Below are 21,390 nucleotides of genomic sequence, written 5' to 3' on the forward strand. Positions count from 1 at the left end.
GGAGCAATTAAAAAAATCCGGTTCTGCTTTGTTCAAACATTGTTATTTTAAAAATTGTTTAAAGTTTGACTAAATTAATTTTTAATACCGGTTTATAAAGTTTTGGTTCGGATTCAAAATTAGTTGCGTTAAACCAAAAAATGTGAGTCAATAAATGTAGAGCATAAATATTGAATAGCAACTCGTATTTAATCTAAGTTTCGTGACGTTACTTATTAAAAAAACCTCTCTATTGTAAAACTATGGTAGCGAAAAATTCCGGGCCAAGTGTTTTCACTATCACAACGATTCAAGAAGTATTTTGCAATCTGATTGTAAAGAAATTCGTCACTGTACAATACGTACGTAAGTTGAGTAATGTAGGAAGTTTTTGTTCGTTCCAACTTAAGTAAAAATAATTAGTAAATAACAAAGCATTGGTTGTTTAGCCATTTCGTGTTTACATTTCATACCAATAGTTTTACATCAAACGTATTGCAAGAATCCCGAAGTATTTAATTTGCTAAAAGTTGGTATTAACCCCACCCTTTTTTGTTTTAAAACAACATTGACGCTTTCTAAAATGTGCCGATGTCATTATTGCTTAGAAAAACAATTAGGTTGTTCAAGTGAAAACTTATTTTGTATAGGTTATTATTTTGTGAATTACAGTGTATTTTAATTTCTTTGTGTTCTGTTGAATACCTTTTCAACGTTCACATGCTGATTTAGAACTATACAATGGCAAGAGAGTATGATCATCTGTTCAAGTTACTTATTATAGGAGACAGTGGTATGTTTTTTTGAAATCGTTTTGCAGTTACTTTATTTTATTTTGTACATTGGTTGGCTCTTATGAAATAACCTCTATTGAAAGACAGGATTAAAACCAAAACATGTTTCCTTGTATGACCCAGGGTTTATGGTAACTACTTCATTTTAAATCTAGTTTAATTGCTATTTTTTGTTTATGTTTAGGAGTGGGAAAAAGCAGTCTGTTGCTAAGGTTTGCTGACAACACTTTTTCAGGTATGAAACTTTTCAATTTGTCCACTAAATGGTAATTTATTGTATTTAAAAAATATAAGAGCCTACCATATTCTGTAAACCAACACACCAGTATATATATATATTAATAAATGGTTTAGTTTGCTCCCAGTATGTAAAAAAATTGTTGAACAAACCAGAATGATATAAATAAGAGGAATATTTATCGCACCTGATACTTTTTTACTAAAATGCGTAGCAAAGTGGCCAAAGAGGTATGCCGTGTGAAATAATTGTGCTTTTCAGTTCTTACTTAAGTGTGATTATCATGAAGGTGCAGTAAAATGCTGACAAATACATACTTAACCTTTAATGCCTATATTGATCCAAGTTATACTTCCATCTCTCCCTGGAAATATATAGTCAATGTGTGTGACTTTAAGTATTCCTAAAACATTCAATGCTCTTTCATTTCACATTTACAATTTGTGAATTGTTACATTAGCAAAAGGGGTGACTAAGGCTTTAGTTTAAAAAAACCCATAGGGTCCTCCTAGACCTATGTTGGGAAATAGTGTTAACTTATTTGAATAGCAACATATTTTGACAGAAATAACTTCAGAAGTATTACAAATAATAAATTTTATGCGTTTACAGTTAAATCTATTTTTAGTTAATTGCTACAAGTTAGATGTAGTATACTAAAAGCATTTGCTAATGCAGTAGAAGCCTCAAGACATATACTCAATAAATAGTCATCTGCGATAGTTGAATCAACTGAAAGTAGATATAAGAATGTGATAGTGGTGACTCTAATGCCAGGTATGATATTAATACAAAAATCTTCTACAAAGATGAACTGGCAGTTTGTGGCTTAGCTTGTTCTCTTCCACCATCATCTAAAAATGTGATGTAAAACACAGCATTGTTGGCGTGCGTTGAAAATAGGCACCATTTTTTTTTAGTGTTTAACCAGTTTGCTATCTTGACTTCAAATTAGGTTACTTTTGTACATAGATAAATATAAAGCACTTGCCATTTTTGCAAAATTTCTCAATTATTATTTACCTACTAAACTTGTGGGTGGATACTGGTAAGTTTGCAACATGGTGATTTGTTTTATAGCCACATTTAAGAAACAAATTTAAAATAAAAAAACAATTTGCTTTTTTAAACCGGGCCATGTAAGACCCAAATAGGTAATTTTTGTTGAATCCCCTCGGAACTGTTCAGGATGTTCATGTCACATAATGTTTTCAAATATAATTTGAGATAATAGTTTTAAATTTGTCACATGGCATTTTATTTTATAGGAAGTTATATCACAACAATTGGAGTCGACTTCAAAATTAGAACTGTTGAGATTGGCGGTGAAAAAGTAAAATTACAAATATGGGACACAGCCGGCCAGGAAAGATTTCGAACCATCACATCTACGTATGTTTATACTTTTTCAACTTGTGGTACAATATCAAGTTTTATTAATTTTTAACATCAGTAAATGCATATTTATTTTCTTATTTTTTATGTAAAAATTGTTTGATTAGCTATTACCGAGGCACACATGGAGTTATCGTGGTGTACGATGTCCAGAGTGCAGAATCTTTTGTCAATGTGAAACGCTGGCTACATGAAATTGAACAAAACTGTGACACCGTTAACAGAATTCTGGGTAAGGCAAATGTTAAGTAAATTTACTTATAATTATCCTGGTGAGTAATTCTTTTCTTTTTGTGGCAATTTCAGTTGGTAACAAAGATGATTCACCTGACAACAAAGTGGTAGAAACTGCAGACGCGAAAAAGTTTGCTGACCAAATAAGCATCACTTTGTTTGAAACAAGTGCCAAGGAAAACAAAAACGTGGAAGAGGTAAGATTTCAAATAACTAAGTCAGATACTAATTTCACTATTCTTTCAGGGTGTTTTCACTAAAATAAGTAACTATGATTTTCTTTTTGTTGTTCATGATTTAATTATAAAGTTAAATTATGTGTAAATTAACTGTTCATGATTTAATTATAAAGTTAAATTAAGTATAAATTAACTATATATAGAAAAAAAAGAAACCAAACTGTAAAGCAGACAGTTCACTGTATACCTTCAAGTCTAATAATATGGATTATTTATGAGTGACAAAAATTTAATTTTTTTTTAAATTTCGACAGTTAAATTTAATTTTAAATAATCAGGTATTTTAAATTTTTAATTCTCAAAATATGATTTGCTTTTTAGGTGTTTTATTTTAAGATCCCTGGTGAAAACTAAATCTAAAAATTGCTGTGGGTCATATTTTTGCAATTTTAGGCGATCCCGGACAAATCTATTGACAATTCACTTAACATATAAATCAATAGTTATATGTTTGCCTGATATGTCTAGTGTAATGTTGTTATAATGAGTTTATTACTGTTGTGTAGATGTTTACAGAAATAACAAGTCAAGTACTTAAAACTAAGAAGAAATCACAAAATGAAGTAGGACCAGCTGGCACAGGCCCAGGCATAAAATTGAAACACGACAGATCGCAGAAGAAAAAAGGTGGTTGCTGCTAGGAAATCTATCCAGAGAAAGGGGGCCCTTGGCAAACTCTGCCAAACAATGCAGTTCCACTGGGTAATGAAGCTAATGCATTGCAAAATGCCCGCTGGTATTAGTATATACTTTCAAACTATACTATCGTCGTGGTCTGCAGAGCTGTCGATTCAATAGGTGCGTAACTTTTATAATTGTGGTCCATTGCAACAATCTCACAGTCACAACAATTAACTATCGTGCTGGTTGGACAGGGTATGATGTTTTTCAAACTCAGCTGTTGATGCCAAATTTACTTTTGTTTCTTTGCAAATCCAATTTTTTGGGTAGTATATGATGTTTTAGCTAATAAGCATTATTGTTATAGGTAAAAAACTGCCTTAATTTTATCCTAATATTGCAATAAAGGTTCTTTGGTCTACAGTTTATTGTTCACATGCAATTGTATGTATAAGTCTTTTTTTTGATGTTTTGTATGTTACAATCCTTGATCTGAAGTATTTCAATAGAAACACTCCAGCTGACTATTTAGGTGGGTTTAAAACCTAAAAAGTTTTCACTTAACCACTCGTTTTCAGAACAAACTATATGTGGCGGTTGTTTCCATTTATTATGTGTATGTTTACCGTTTATACTAACTTATCATGTTAGTGTTTTGTCGCAGAGTTTTCCTTATTTTCTATCACTTGCGTTAGTATGAATAATTACATTTTTCTCTTTATTATCGTCATGTTTACACAATTGCATTAACGAGGCAAATCTCGTGGGATTGCACTGTTGGTGCTCCCTCGCAATACAACGTGCATGTTTAACTAAAAAGCCATTTATTGTTTAAACCTTGGCACAGAGTGGCTGCAAATAAGAATACAAATTTATACACTCTAAAACTTCGAATTGGTAAATATATTTAAGTACAGAATGGCATGTTGTTTTGCTCATGAAATTTTTAATTTGAATTTTTTAATTATTGTTATCTTGGCCTCGAAAAATGTTGCAGTCACTCTGTTTTGTGGTCGATTTTTGTGTATTAAACCTAGCGTACCATCTGTTTAATTCCATGGCTCTGCTGGCTGAGCGTTACCTGTTTTTGTTTTCTAATTGACGCATATGATTGTTACCGGGGATGCGTACGCACTTAAACGCTTTCGAAATGGATTTTACAGTTCATTCTTATTCATTTCAGATAAATAACCGTAACTTCAATCAAAATGCCTGGTTATTTTGAAGGAACTAGTGACTGCTAAAGTGCATAATTGTGTTAAAGTTAAAACAATGCTGAAGGAACATGTAATTAATATATTCAAAACAGACGAAAATAAAACCGAACATTAACTATATACACGCACAATTAAATATAGACAGATTATAGCTTCGAGTATCCGTAGCTAGATGCCTGGGAGTCTGCCCATACGCTCGTGTCGCATTCAGCGGTTGATTTCTCAACAGAAGCCGGCAACATTGCTTCTGGTGTACCCGGTTCTTCCTCGTCGTAAGATATGCTACTGAACTCTTCGGTTAACTCTTGCTGCTGTTCGCCGTACGAGTTTTCGCGCGACAGCTTCACCGCTTGCTCGTGAATAACCTCGGATGTTAGACTAGAAGACAGCTTGCTGATGCCGTTGTTCATTGCTTTGGTCATCGAATCCTTAGAGCTGGTCGAAGACGGACAGTCGTTCGACGTCGATTCGGAGGTCGCCGACGAGAGTATATTTTCGCTGACAGACGCGACTGCTTCGTGATAATGAGATTTGGGTTGCTCGAAAGAATTTTGAACGCGCTGCGCGAAAACGGGATTGGGATGGTTTTCACCGCAAAACGTCGCGTTCGACTCGGTGCTCACATCGGGCAGATAGTTTGATCTCGGAATAAGGCTGACGTGCAGAAGAGAGGAATTGTCGGTACCGGCGTCGAAAAGCTGGGATAAATTTTCGTCGTAACGAGCAGGTGTGTCCAGGTTGGCTGCAGGTGAGGTGTGGTTCAGTTGCGTGTTAGACTCGCGTATCCCATTGATGTCAGTGTAGCTTTCGTTAAGATTTCCGCTGTTGGCGGCTACGGTAGCCGGACGAGCGTTTCCGGAAAGACAAATGCCCTTGCTGGTAACCGGTGTGGACGTCTTCACTCCCTTTTCGGCGACAATCTTTGCCAGTAAGCCGCGAGCGTTTGCTGGAGTCACAGCCGTGTTGCTCATATCAGCTTGGCCCTCGAGGGCGGTCACGTAAAGCGGGTTTTCCTGCCTGTCTTCTGCTTCCGGCAACTGGTCGCTTTTTGCTTCCGCGTTTTCGGGCGCTTTGCAATCGGGTTCGTTGGCCCTTCGTGGCGAAAGGCGCCCCTCGTTCGCCGCTTCCATCTCAGCGAACCTGGCCTCAAACGCTGTTAGCTTCTGCCGGAAACTCCACTTGCTCGGAGTGACTTCGAACCGTTTTGCGCTGGACGATGGCGGCGTTTGCGGCGCGGCGATCAGCTCCGCTCCGGCGCGAACTGCCGCCATTCTGCTGCCGCTGTCTTCGTTGTGCGAAACGCACGGGAAGAAGTCACCGCTGCTCTCAGCCGGCTGCCAGCAAACCTGGGTGCCAACCGAGTTGCTCCTCTTCAGTGGCTGCCTTTCGGGACACTGCGTCGCTTCTTCGCGTTGCGACGCCTGGTCGGCGGCCGGAGAGCGATCCGTCTGCGAGAGGGAAGACCAATCGCCGGTTCGCGCAAGAAACTGCGCAATGCTAGGCGGGTATTTGGCCGGCGCTTGTGGCATGCTTTGCGATTTTGAAGCCACTTGCATGTTGGTTCCGCGCGGCGAGGTCTGCGAGAAGCGGTCAAACAATCCGGCGTTCATGGGCGACAAGTCGTAGGGCAGGGTCCGCTCGATGTCCAGCGTCGTGGCTGTAGTTTGGGTGACCGCGGCACCGTCCGGCATGTCGTAACCCTGCGAACTTTGTTGACTGTCTGTGGTTTCTTCGGTGCTGTCGACTTGGCTGCTGTGATCCGAAAACGAGGCCGAATTGTTCTCGACTTGATAGAAAGGCTTGCGCTCGGCAAAGTCGCCAAAGATGTCCTCTAGGTCGGCGCTGGTGATGCTGAACCTTCGCGGTTGATCCTTATCGCCGACTGCTGCTGCTACCGCCTCAACCAGCGCGCCTTTGCGGCTAACGAATCGGCGAAAATCTTCTTCGTCCGCCGAGTCGAAGCCGGAAGGGAAGGGCGCGCGACGTTCGCTTTCTTCCGCTTCCGCTGCCTTTGCTCTGCATTCATTCGATTCCTTTCCTCCGCGTTTCTCTTTTTTAGAAGGCGCTCTGTTACTGCGTCTTTTCTGCTGCTCGCTGAGGGTAGAGTCTCCGGCCTTTGCGGAGCGCAATGCACCAGTAGGATGCTTTGTAACAATTTCCTGTGGAAAATGTTTAAACAAGACGGCGACGTTGTCGTTTGATGAAGCCGCACTCTCAGCGCGTCCCTTGATCGCCCCACCTTCGGCTCGCTTCTCAGCGGCGCCCTGCTTGTTTCTAGTGCGCCTTTTCTTCTTCTGCTTTGGTTTGCTTGCCTTTTGCTGGATCCTGTCGGCCGACAGCACCCTGACCGGTTTCCCGGGAGCGCGCTTTCTGTGTAACGAACCAACCTCCTCGCTGTCGAAGCCAGCTGCGCTCAAAACCTCGTCGGCAAAGTTGGACGTCTCGCCCTCAATTCGCGCGCTGGCGAATAAGTCGTCATCTACGTCTTCCGCCTTCGCCCTGCTTTTTCTTTTTTCATTGGAACCGTTTATCGCCTTAGTGGACGCTCTCGGCTCCGCTTCTGCTAAATGACCCTCACGCGCATTTTTGAAACCAGGCATCGCGCAATCGCTTTTCTCCACACAGAGATTGGCTGATCGGTTGCGTTTCTCTCTATCCTTGTGGTCTGCCTTAACACCTGCGAAGTTTTCCCTTCGTATACCATAATCGTACTGCTGTTGGCTTAGCTTCGACTCTTTTTGACTGTAAATTTCATTTTCCTGAGCTTTGCCGGCTTTTCTCACTGCGACACCGTGTCCTGCCTCGCCGGGCGTTTTGTGGTGCCTACTGTGCTCAACTGTATTTAACATCTGTCTGCGCCTAAAGCTCAGACTTGCCTCGTTGCGACCGCATTCTTCTGTAATTGGACTTGTTTGCTCAAAGTGATCAGAAACCTCTTCAAACGACTGCTGAGCTTTCTGCATCGACTGTACTGGTGGCGATGCGACGATGGCGTGAATGACTGGCGAGCGACTTTCGATGTTTTGATGAAACGGTTCCCTTGTTTCTGCAAACGAGGAATTAAATTTTGGTGTTCTTCAAGCAGGTATATAAGGCGTTGTGTGAACAAAATTTGTTTCCAGGTGTGTGGTAAAATTTCCTATTTTTCCTAAATTTTAAAGCTTAGCCCAAAAGTGAAAATATTCCGATAGTTCTTTAATTGTTTTTTTTAAGTATGGCGAAAACAATAATTTACCTGTTTCCTGGGATCGCTCCTTTCTCTGCTGACTGTATCTGTGCCGCAACGCCTTCGACTGATCTGAAGCCAAACTGAGTTAATTCAAACTAGTTAGTCGTGGTTTATTTCTAGACGACCTTTAGTTACCTGTCTGGTTTTCCTTTTTGTTGGCAGAGGACGGTCTTGGCGGAAGGCGCGACCTTGACGTTTTGCGAATTCTGTAAAGTTATTTAGGTCATCGTTAAAGGGAGATTTACAACCGTTCGATAAAAATCATCGTGTCTTGAAGTTGCTTAAACTTAATCTGTTACATTATGTTGTTGGTCTACAGAGTCAGAGGGGAATTTCGCAGATGTGAGCGAGTAAAATAGCACAAAAACAGCCGGTTTCTAAAGCTCGTATACACTAACCATTTCAGGATCGCACTGTATGCACACTTGGAAAACTAGAATATTTTCAGCTTCACCAAGTTGGATTCGAATAAGAGTTACTTAATTCGCGAAAACTAGAAAATAAACTTAAATCTCAACTAGAATGACCTTGATAAATTCATGCTAAGTTAGATAAATTCGAATTTATTTTTATAAATATGTCAAAAATTTGGACATCAAGATTTGGCCTTTTTAGGCTGTACAAATTCACCTGCATAACTAAAAACTTTTAAAACGATTAACAAACCGTAAAACTCTGTTCAACAAAGTAGCATTTTCAGTAAAACTAAAATTAGAATACACAAGATATCATTATCAATCTGTATGTTTGAGTGTATGCAGCACCATTGCAATGAACATCTTTAGACTTACGTTACATTTGGATGCGGGCTGGTCAGTGATTTTGGGCTGGGGTTTGGTTCTTGATCTGGCAACAAAATTGTACATGTTTTTTAACTGAGCACGTTATATAGCATTAACTTTAGAGGGCAAAGCGAAGTTGATTGCATTTTTAATTCATTAACATTTTATTACATTTTAATAAGGTAAAAAAACGACCTTATAGACCAGGGGTGGCAAACCTTTTCCTAGTCGCGGGCCCGACCCAAACCTGCGGGCCGTAATAAATTTTAACTTATTATTTTGTTAAAACGTGTAATTTTAAGAATATTATTATAAGAACTGTTAATCAAGGACTGATCTAGGATTTTTTGCATTTGAAAAGAGTCTAAAATTATCCCACATTTAAAGAAAAACATTCGTTTGCGTTTGTTTGGTTTAAAAATCGAATCAGCACAGCGTTTTCAATGGTTACAAAGTGGTAATAAAAATACCCTCGCGGAACGCGATAAATTTAATCGTTGATCTAGTTCAGTGGTTCCCAAGTGTTCCTGGTGTAACGTACATAAAATAGACAAAAAATATGGCCAAGTTTACAGAAGAGCTGGCGGGCCGTAGGTTGCCGACCCCTATTATAGACGACAATTTATTACAAATCTGCACTATTCGCATCGATTTAAATTTTCACACAATCCACTAAAAACCAAATCGACAAAGAAGGATCTACTGTTCAACAGTGGTCTTCCAAAATAATTTACCCTTTGGAATGATGGAGCTCCTTTAATCAGCAAATATCCACATAGTTTTCTGATTTCTAGTATTTACGAAATGCGTTTTACATAAACTAAACAGGCTATAATTTAACAGGTGGTTCCCTCACCACCTGACTTTTGATCCCAATTGCTATCGGTGTAAGATGGAGGTTCGTTGTAATCGACCAGTTGTGCGACAGCTGTGCTTGAATAGATGGGGTCCAAGTAAGACGTACCGACAGAAAGAGAGGACCTTTCCGCTTCCAGGTAATTGGCACCCAGATAATCTGTTTAGCGCGGTCAAATAAACAAAAAAATGCTTAGTCGTTAAAAGTGGCAATCTCGCCTTACTCAGTATCAGTTTAGCGTGCCGATTATGTGTAAATAAACGCGACCGCTTTTTTTCCTAAAATAACCAATGGTTGTAGAATGTAGAACAACGGTCATTTTTGTCAATTTGAAAATGCTTTAGCAAAAGTATACAATATTGCGGCGCTTAACATGTTGTTCTTACAAAGAACTGATTTGACTTTGGAATTTAAAAAGCGACACCAAATAACAATAATCTGCGGGAAAGCGACAAAAACAAAGCGTTTTCAGACACGGAATAGTATACTTTTAACAAAACAAATTTGAACGTTTTTTATGTTTATTCCGTTAACATTTTTTAAATCAAAAGACTTAAAACTAACCTTGATTGGACATTCCGGAAAGCACGTAGTTGCCCAACGACTCCTTACAGTCGCTCAGGTCGGGGTAAGGGCTGGCACGCGACTTGTCTTCGAAGGACAACGGCTCGCAGTTGTTTTCCTGGTCAAGGGCCTTTCCAGCAACTCCCATCGGTGGGTTTTCGGTCGGGCCGATTGCTACAGGGTCTTGCTCCTGTTGATGTTGGCGGCTGAACAGCACCTCGTCAAAGTCTCGTTCGTTCATTATTTGCTCGTCGCTTTGACTGTAACAAGGAATTATTTCGTTTTTGATTTATTCGCCACCTGTTTGTAGATGCTTTTCTCTGACGAAAAGTCGTTTTAGATAAAATTTGCTTGATGTAAAGTTTTAAGGAAGTTGACTCGGCGTAAGGTTTTGGGTTGGTATCTAATTCATCAGGTTTCGTGCTTAGTCACATTATCCAATCTCGTAAAAAAAACTCACATCAACCACAAACTTGTATAATAATATTTTTAAATATCTAAGTTTAGTTTGTTACGTAGATACTTTTTAGGTTTGGGCAACAACGAAATTATAAAGTTGTGAACATTTATATAGGCGCATGTAAAACGGTGTTGAGTTTACCACAGAATATGAACGCTGGTATAAAATAAAGTTACGAAGCACTCGATATAACGAAAAAAATCCTGGGTTGGTTACAGACTTGAGGCAGTAGTCGAGTGCTTCGTCGCTTTCACTGGCCAAACTGGTGTCCATGGAATCAGTGTCAATTAAAGCTGGGTGAATAACACCGACTTCGTCGTCCCTTCGCAATAATCAACACATCACGACATATATCACAAAACGAAGCACAGAGTCGCTTTTTATTTATTTATATCATTCTGTTGATCCTGGGATATTTATTTCTTTTTAAATAAAATAATATAAGCCTACCTGAAATCGACTTTTTGTTGACCAGGAGCTAGGGTACCCTTTAAATCGCCGCAGAAATGAGCGTCGTCTGCAAAAAAACAAGCATATTGCTTTATCGAGACGTAGACCTTACTTACATAGAAAATATTAAAAAAAAATTAATAAAAATCAGTAAAGTGGAAAATCTAAGCAGAGTTATTTAGGATGACAGTGTGTGTACTGTGCACCGTTATTATTAGCTGCGACGTAACGTTTCCGCAATTAAAGCGGCCCACGCACAATATCCCTTCGTACGTTCTGCTGTATCAGTGTTTCTTAACCTCTTTAACTCGAGTGCACCTCTAGACAAAAAAATGTGGTGCCAAGTGATCAAATCGAGCGCGATTCCTGTTTTTCTAGTGATTTGCTTACAAGTTTAGAAGAATTGCCTTGCCTTTAGTTTAAAGTATTGCATTACTAATACGATAAGCCAAAAGATAAAAAAATTTAAAACGAAAGCCTTGAGTTCAAAATAGGGAAACGAATGGTTTAGATCCGATTTAATAAGTTCAAATCGGTTTGACAAAATAAACATTATACAATTTTAATTTTTTTGAAATCATTGATTTCAACCTTACATGGCTCGACGGTTAAGAAGCGCTGCACTACATTAAACTAAATATATATCACAGATAAATTTTTAACCTGCAGCAGATGATCGTTGTGGTGTAGCAGGAGGCAAGCCAGGTGACAGCTGGCACGAAACCTAAAAAGTAGTACATTTAACGAGTCTGGTTTCAACATAGCAAAAAACTCTATTCAACAGGTTTCAGCTAGTAAACACTTGGACTTAAAAATGTCAACTAAAATAACAGTACTGGTGTGGAAAACATGCTTTAACCAAGGTTAAAGTGATGCAGATAACATTTTAAGTGATTAAGGTGATGTGATGGATGGGTGCATTTGCAGATGAAGTTATATTTGTCACAAAAGGTCTGTCAAATTTTTAAGCTGCCAAACTATAAAGACTCTATTACCGAGTGTTGCTCATCCAGAAGTTTTATTATAATCAATCGACATTTCGACATCCTATGCAAGACGCCTTCATCCTTCCTGGCGTCTTGTATAGGATGTCGAAATGTCGATTGATTATAATAAAACTTCTGGATGAGCAACACTCGGTTATACATTATGCCTGGTAGCAACAGCTTATTTTATAAGGATACTAATTTTTTCGCAAATATAATACAAAACTAAAATTGTTAACTGTCCACGAGAGCGTTAGTTTGCTAAAAAAACGCCCGTAAGTTTCAATTAAAATCCTATTTACTCTATGTTTGATAACTTCGCGTTACGAAAATTTATTTCAAGTCACTCAACGCATTTCATTACAGTGGTGGTTACCTTTGTATTTGCAGGAGAGAATTTGTGAAAACTGGACTGGTTTGCTGAACTTATGGGTTGCACATGGCCAAATAAGGATGATCTATTCAAAAAGAATAGCGATGTTCATCAAAACTTTGCTTGTTTGGCAAACCAAATAATCGTTACTTTTTCGAGGTTGGAGAATAATAGTATATTTAATTATTTATTTAAAAATGAATTCTATAGTTTTAACCACAATCTAATTAAACATCGCACATTTACAGTAAATATTATTTTACCTGGAATTTGCATCGCCATACATTGTGGATCGTTGTGAGATTTGCCTTTTTGTTTGGGTGTTTGTTGTTAGAAACGGCACTAAATACGAAATAGCGCAGATATATTAATGGATTTTGAAGTGAAACAAAATTGCCGAATTTCCTTTGTATTTAGCGACATTAGTAATTGTAAGTTATTATAAATTAAGTTGCTACAACAGAGTTTTCATACACTTTCTTCAAAACACACTTTAAGTATAGGACATAAAAAATACTTTTAAAAAAACATAAGGTTATTCAAAGACTTTTCAATACGAAAATAAATTGGCTTTATGACAACCTTGTACATTACAATCGAGATTAAGCAAAACTACATTAATGTTTATTCACACTTTAACGAGAATTAGATTGTCTCTGATTAACGAGGTATCTTGCATTCTCAACTACATCTATGTTTTTTCAAACCTGCGTCAGACATGTCAATTCCCAGATCACCATCAGGTTTGTCCAAACTTTTAATTCCGCTGAACGAACTTGTGTGATTGTTATCTTCCTCATTCTGGCTCGTCAACCCTGGATGAAATCAGTTTTTAATGCGTCGTTCAAGTATAAGTTTTGTCAAATACCAGGATTCTACTACGCACATTATGAATTTAACACTGTGGTAATTTCAATATTATCTACTGCAAGTAGGCTTAAGGGGGAGTATACTTTATAAGTTACAAAAATATTTATGCTTCTTGTAGTGCACAGTAGGGTGGAGTGAAAAAAATAAAAATCACTAATTCAAAAAAAGTCCCCTCTCAATAGTTGCCTTTGGTCCCAAAACTAAGTTTAAAAATATTTTTTGGAAGTTGCCTCGAATACTCAGGTGACAACCCTGACGCAAAGGTCATGCAGGGGTCAAATCCCAGAAAAATGCCATAACTCTTTAACCTGTGGTGCTAGAGAGTTAGTTTTGATGCCAAAAGAAGCAGAATGTGCACTTTCCTATCTGTCCTAAAAGAACTATTTGTCCTAATTTCATTAGATATATGGTTATTTTCATAAAATGTCATTTTTGGTTCAAATATGAATAAGACATAGGATTATGCACAGTTTTACATCACAATAACATAATCACAACACAATAAATCAGTATAATGAGTATAAAATATCTCTAACCAATGAAACACACATTTGAGAGGTTTTAGATGAAGCACCGGCACAGGATGGTAACAGCAAACAAATATAAAATTGGGTTTCATAATATTAAAATAGCGTAGACCAGGGGTGTTCAGATGATTTCTGCCATGATCCAACACAGCCAAACCTGACAACATGATGATCCACCAAATAGGAATAGTAAACATATTGGACACGCTTTAATTTTTATGGTGCTTTATTTATGTAAACGCGATAACTTTAATACTTAATCTCGTTTAGTGTTTGTTAACCTTTCTAAGTCAGGGCGAGCGAAGCGAGCGCGATTTTTTTTAGGTATAACTGCATTTCTTTTAAATTTCTTTCAAGTTTTTATTGCATTGCCAGAAATATAAAATGTTAAAAAATACATATGTCCAATATTTTTGAATAAGTTTTCCATTAACGGTAACGAAGCGCTGATCTAGTTGAAAAGACTGCATCAAAACGAAAACAAACCGGGCGTAGACTCGTAGAGAGATGATTCGCGCGAAGCTGGAAATTTTTTCGCAGTTACGTAGTTAAAATAGTCAAAAAGTATTTGAAATGGACTCGTATCTAGTTTGTCAAAGAGGCGGCGGGTCGAATGAATTCAATTGGCGGGGCGCATCCGGCCCGCTGGTCGTAGGTTGCCAACCCCTGTTTCAGACATTTTATGTCTTACAATAGCATCGAATTTGGATTTTCTGTTGCTGACTGATATCCTCAAACGCTTACAAAGATTAGCATTTGGGAGTTTCTTTCTATGCTGATTTTTTGCAAAATTCATTAACACTGACAATTGGTTCACATAAAAACACTGTGGAAAGTTTGTTTTTTAAGACTACATTAGAAGATCCGCACAAAACGCTGAAAAGATCCGGAACCGGATCGCGATCCGCCATTTGAACATGACCGGCGTAGACGTTCTGCCAGTTTTATGCAGGGAGAAAATTGCATCAGCATGAGGACCTAAGATTGGAATTGATTTTTGGTATTTTATCGCTTCATCAGTTTTCGTGAACGAATCTTTAGCTTGGTCAGGCCGTCGTCACGTCTGTCGAAGCCAGCTACTGCTGATGAAGCTTCGGTTACCAGCTTTATGTGGCGCTCCACAGCTTGATTGTGGCATGGGTGGCGCATAATGAACCTTTCTTCTCTGATTTTTTCAACGTTGAGGTTGGTCAGGTGTCGAATTGCTGGTGGTTCATTGGTTTGGTCAGAATTTAAGTCCACAAGTTAGTAGTAAGATTTAGCATGAAAAAGTTTTGAAGCTTGTAACCGAATCTTAATCAGCAATAGCTGGCTTCGAAAGACGTGACGGCCTGACCAGGCTAAAGATTCGGTCACGAAAACTGATGAAGCGATACAATCAGGGCTGGGGAGCCGGAGCTGGAGCCCGGAGCTTAGCATTTTCTCTGGAGCCAGAGCCATTTTTATTTCTTTTGTGGAACTGGAGTGGGAGCCATTTTTATTATTTTTGTGGAGCTGGAGCCATTTTTCAATTTGTGATGCTAAAGCTAAGAAATTATATTTTGTTCCATCTCCAACGTTAGTTAGCCAAAAGCAATTTTTAAAACTTGTCATTGAATAAGTGACTGGTGGCACCGGATATGGAGCCGGAGCTGGAGCTAAAGGATATGAGTTTTACTACTCCGGAGCTGGAGCCGGAGCCATTTAATAAGTGCCTGATGGCTCCGGAGCTGGAGCGGGAGCTAATGCTATTTTACGGTGGCTCCCCAGCCCCGGATACAATACCAAAAATCAATTCCAATCTTAGGTCCTCATGCTGATGCCATTTTCTCCCTGCATAAAACTGGCAGAACGTCTACGCAATTTTAATATTATGAAACCCAATTTTATATTTGTTTGCTGTTACCATCCTGTGCTGGTGCTTCATCTAAAACCTCTCAAATGTATGTTTCATTGGTTAGAGATATTTTATACTCATTATGCTGATTTATTGTGTTGTGATTATGTTATTGTGATGTAAAACTGTGCATAATCCTATGTCTTATTCATATTTGAACCAAAAATGACATTTTATGAAAATAACCATATATCTAATGAAATTAGGACAAATAGTTCTTTTAGGACAGATAGGAAAGTGCACATTCTGCTTCTTTTGGCATCAAAACTAACTCTCTAGCACCACAGGTTAAAGAGTTATTGCATTTTTATGGGATTTGACCCCTACATGACCTTTGCGTCAGGGTTGTCACCCGAGTATTCAAGGCAACTTCAAAAAAACATTTTTAAACTTAGTTTTAGGACCAAAGGCAACTATTGAGAGGGGACTTTTTTTGAATTAGTGATTTTTATTTTTTTCACTCCACCCTAGTGCACAGTTCTGTCATGTTAGGTGTGTTCGTGTGAAGTTTATAGTTTGTCATTTCTAATAAAATGTGTTATTATTGTGCAAAATGTATGTCAAACGCACCAAAAAATCCATTGGGGGCCATGCTCTCCTGTAGAACCAAGTCCGACTGAAAGCAAAAGTAATAACATATTTAAAAATATTAATAAGGGTTTTAGTGTTACACCCACAGATAATTCATTTGTCTTTGATTAACGAATTTTGTATCTAAATCGTAAATGTGGATTATTTTCAGATTTTTTTATACAAGTTTAAAAGAATGTCGTCAAGTCAAACGTACATAACAGAAAAGGTGGCATCATAATCTGATACCAAATGTAATACAAATCTTTGTAAAAAAACTAAAAGCTTGTATCAATAAGACTGACTCACCTTTGCCAAAGCTCTAATTACAGCCGTTACTTGTAAAAGTTTAATGCTTCTTTTGCTCCTGGACAGAGACAGGCCCTTGCCTAAAGCAGTATGGAGCGACCGGGGAACTGCCTTTGGAACAACCAGGGTCCGACCTTTGGAGACTATCTGGTGTCTTACGCTGTCTGCGTCAAAACCTTTCCAAGGTAACAACCCTAGACAGTATGCCAGTGTTATCGTTTGCACATCAAGCTGACATAATACAAACGTAAAAGTTGAAAAACTAAAGAATTGTATTTCAATAAATAATGCCAGCGTTGTAAAATACCTGTTAAAGTTTCACAAGCCAGAACGCAATAGCTGTACACGTCACTTTCAAAACACGGTTTCTTCTCGGCAAGTAATTCAGGAGCCAGCCATCTGCTGAAAGCTGAAGAAATTCGATTCTGTATTGGTGCATTGTCCTTGCTGCAACATGATTCGTTCATAAAAAATGTATTTGTTCAATTTGTGTTGCTTTTCTTTTAGAGAGACATTACCTATGTGTTGTGTAGTAAAAGTCGGAAAGCTTTGCTGTGTGAAAGTTGGTCAAGTGGATGGCATGAGAGGAAACACAGCAATGGATAAATCCTCTTTGATGCACATATGAAAGGGCTTCTCCAATCTTAAAATAATGGTTTATTTTAGCAAAACTGCATAATACAGTAATTACCAACCACTGAAAATAAAAGAAAATCCACAGTTGGCATGTAGTCTATTTGATTTAAACCTAGTACTTAATAAAAATATACTTTACTGCTGCTACTCTAAAACTGTTAAATTTAGTTAATTATTTATGCTCAAACTAAAATAATTGAAAACTATATATAATATCAAAAAAGTTTTTTGAATACCTGAAGCAAAAGCTCAACCTTGTCTACCATTGCTAGCTGATAATTATTTTCATGAAACACCGAATATAAGGATCCAACAGAAACCCTTTCATAAACAAACGATTTTAGCAACAATTGGGGCTTCAACAATCTTGAAAGTTTTGTGCCTTCCATTTCATCCATGTCCAAACATACCCCCAGTAGCAAGAGAATGTTGGGATGGCGGAAGATTCTAGAATAAAGACATAATGTCAAATGCTGTTATATGTTTACTAACTTTTGTATGTTGTACAAACTTGTTGTTTTTTAATTGTTTGTACAGTTTCATATTATTTTGTTTTACATGTTTTAACTTTTATAAAATAAAGACATATCAAATACCATGGAAAATAGAATAATTTTAAAACTGAAAAGTTTTCAATTTTTTGCATATTCTTGCACTAATTCCCTAGCTGTACTCATTTTATCATTACAAACAAATCAAAACATATCAAAGGCTGACATATTACTTAATCTTATTATAATTGTAAAATTAATAATAATACCACAAAACCAACTACATTTTATGCAGATTTAAAAAATATCAGGTACTGCAAAGCTCAAAAAGGCAAACTAATAACAGAATAAAATCAACTAACAAAAATACTTTCCACACAACTGTTGCACATTTAAATTTGGAATGTTTCACTTAAACAAATAATTTATTGCGTTTTACCCAAGCAGTCTCATTTCATGGATAAGAAGGTCATTTGGACTTTGTCTAGTGACGGAAATAGTCTTTTTTGCAACCTTTTTCTGTTTAGTTGTGACAGGTACAACGCCCCATGTTCCACTGGCAATAACAAATTGAGGTGGAGCCTAAAAAGTATTAAGATATTGTTAAACAGGTATTTATTATTTTGCATTACTCAACCATCTGACACAAAATTTTATTTAAAAGGGAGAAGTTGTTTTTTTTACAATATTTAATTTACTCTAAATACTTTTTAACGTATATATACTAACAAGCTAAAATTTTTATGAAATACATTTTTGCACTAATACATACTTGATATTGATACATAGATATTGTTTCACACTCAACATCAGTAATTTCATCACTGCCTATTATTGCAATGTTTGCACAAAATCCAAGTTCCCTTTGTCTCTGATGTTTGTTTAAAGTGTCTGATATTACTTGCAAAGAGATGAAACTTCCATATCCTGTGTTGTCCATCGAAACTGTCTTTGCTTGTGCTTGTATTGAGTCCAAAGAAGTTTCTGAACTTGACTTTTGTAAATATCTACAAAAAAACATTTCATTTTGATGTAAAGCAAATGCAGTCACAAATAGGAATCAAATTTTATCATTTACAGGTACACAATATTATTAATTGTTTAAACTTTAAGGTATAATTAAGTAAAATAATTTGCTAAAATATAAAACCACTTTGCCATTGTTTACTGCTGTAATGACCTAAGTTAATGACATTCCTCAATTCCATGGAAGTCAATGGTTTTTAAAGGATTAACTTAAGTAGTTTTGGCAAATAGACTTTAATTTGGTAGCTGGACACATGTCTTCAATAAGCTGAAGTATATTAATTTGCATAAAAAAAAAGTTATAAACCCAATTTTTAAACACAAAATTTGCTTGATATTTAATTTGTATTAGGTGTCTTCTGTTAAAAATATTAATTGTAAAGACATAAATTTACTAATTGTAATGCCAATGCCTTGATTTAAAATTGACTTTCTATGATCATAATTTGGACTTAACTTGTTATTTATTGAAACTTACTTGACTTGTATTTAAGTTGTTTAGCAAATGACTTGACTACATCCTAATTATTTTCATTCAGTTTGAAATGATTTGTTTACAACAATTCCAATGTGTAACTCGTGAAACTTAATTTACGAGTTTGTTGAAAGTTAATTAATTATAATTTTTTCTTTTTTGCATAGAACAAAGTTGAGTTTCAATTTTCTATGCCAAATTGAATGAACAAGATAGGATACTTGACATTTATTGAGATGCCAATATCCAATATAATATACAAAAAGTTTTGGATATGATACTGAATAAAGTCATTGCTTATTATCATAACCAATCAAGACAAATAAATTAATTCAAACATAAAAAAAAAACATTTCCAGGTTATTAGGCCAATAGTTATTTAAGAAAAGAAGGCTGGTTGTTAACTTACTGTTGTTGATAAATTTACCTTTGAAGAAATCACAGTATTGAACTGCTAATCATGGCTGACCATCTTATTTTGTTTGTAACTGGGTATTGAATTTATAGAATGTTTTACCATGTGTGATGCGCTTGTTAAATTGCTTGTTGTAGTTGCTATATAGTCAAATCAGCACAGGCGAGTGCAAAATCCTAACCCACAAAATAAATGTACCTCGAAAAACTTGCAGAAGATTTCGCTTGCATTGAAATGACTTCTCTCATAACATCCTCTTGATAACCATCGATTAGGTGCAAAATCTAGAATAAAGCGATTATGTGTTTATCTTGATAAAAAGTATCAACCATTCAAAATAAAAAATGTCTTGCTTGTTGCTTCACCCAGGATTTGATGTGCCCAATATAAAAATGTTAAACGTAGAAAGATCGCTGAAAATACCCTGGGGGGGATTTTTACAAAGATAGCCTACCAAAAACACCTGTTTGTTTCTTTTTGTTCCAGCTTCAAGAGCCCAATCCCGTGGCAACAGATTTCTGTCATCATGAAGTCTAAGATCGCCCCCACTTTTAACAATTGCTCTTAAAATAGAAGGAAGGCAGGAAAATGCTGCAGCATGGACAGCTGTACTGCCGTCATCACATCGTCTGTAAATATCAGTTGATTTGATATTACGAAAAATAAGATATACCAGCATAGCAATACCTGTTGGGATTTGCTCCCCAATGCAAAAGTAGGGAAACACATTTTAGGTGTTTTTTCATGCAACTTACAAACAGTGCAGTTTGGCCTCTGGTGTTTTGACAGTCCACTTGTATGTTTGGTCCTGGAAAAGTGCAAAATCAAAGTGAAAACTAAATCTCCATCAAACCCCGAATTTTAATAAAACCAACCTGACAACAAGTGCTGCAACTTCTTACATTTTCCTTCTGAGGCATACTCAAATAACTTGGCCTTGATTGCTTCTGAGGGTTTAACCCTTCCCAGAGACACTATGTTTCCTTTGCATCTTTCCATTGTTTATTATTGAAATGCAGTCTTTTATATACAAATAAAACATTTTTTTTATTTAAAATAACTCGGTTAAGTATGCCAAAGGTTAATAACAATTTACATAGGTGGTCAAAATTGCTGCAAACCTACAGTGTGAAAAAACTTATAACTACTTGAGTTTCGTGCTGCCAAATATGTAAATAGCTGTTAAATTTAGATCTGAAGTCTGATCCTGCCACACAATTTGGGACTGTAGTTCAGTTTGTACCGTGGAATCATTCAGATAAAGAAAAGTTTATAGGCGCTGGTCTAGAATCCTACCACAACGAAACACCATTTGGGTTAGGGTTAGCGTTTGGGTTAAGGTGGGTCAAGTATTATTATTAAACAAAGAATATAATAATACTTGACCCACCCACACCCGAACGCTAACCCGCACCCTAACTCAAATTTTGTGCGTTGATTTTAGAACTGTGGTATAGGATTCTAGACCAGCGCCAGTTTATAAACTAAAAACAGCAACGAAAACTTACTTTAACACTACATTGAAAGTTGCATTGCACAGGAATTCGTTAATCATCTATGCATCCACGACGTTTAACGAAAAGTCCACTTTCAGGCAGACAACAAAAACGAAATCACAAGCCTTTTCTGTTGTTGCAAAATGAAAAAAGAAGAAACAATTTAAAGTGGTAAACGGCCATTAGATTAATTGAAAAACTTTATGACAAATTAATATTGTACTGGGTGAACATTACCAAATAATTTTTATATTTACATTTTCTACTTTAGGGCACAAAAAA

General features: G+C 36.9%; 1 protein-coding gene across 1 annotated transcript; it reads left to right on the forward strand.

The window, feature by feature from the left end:
* The first annotated feature begins 542 nt into the window (after positions 1-542).
* On the forward strand, positions 543-4,716 carry LOC146147173 (ras-related protein Rab-35-like). The gene is made up of 6 exons (XM_083388653.1): positions 543-772; positions 958-1,008; positions 2,280-2,403; positions 2,514-2,638; positions 2,713-2,837; positions 3,386-4,716. Exons 1-6 carry the CDS (start codon positions 721-723, stop codon positions 3,518-3,520), a joined length of 612 nt encoding a protein of 203 aa, XP_083244779.1. The 5' UTR covers positions 543-720; the 3' UTR covers positions 3,521-4,716.
* The last annotated feature ends 16,674 nt before the right edge of the window (positions 4,717-21,390 follow it).

This window comes from Ascidiella aspersa, chromosome 4 (assembly GCF_963924565.1).
Source record: "Ascidiella aspersa chromosome 4, kaAscAspe10.2, whole genome shotgun sequence".
Classification (NCBI taxonomy): Eukaryota; Metazoa; Chordata; class Ascidiacea; order Phlebobranchia; family Ascidiidae; genus Ascidiella; species Ascidiella aspersa.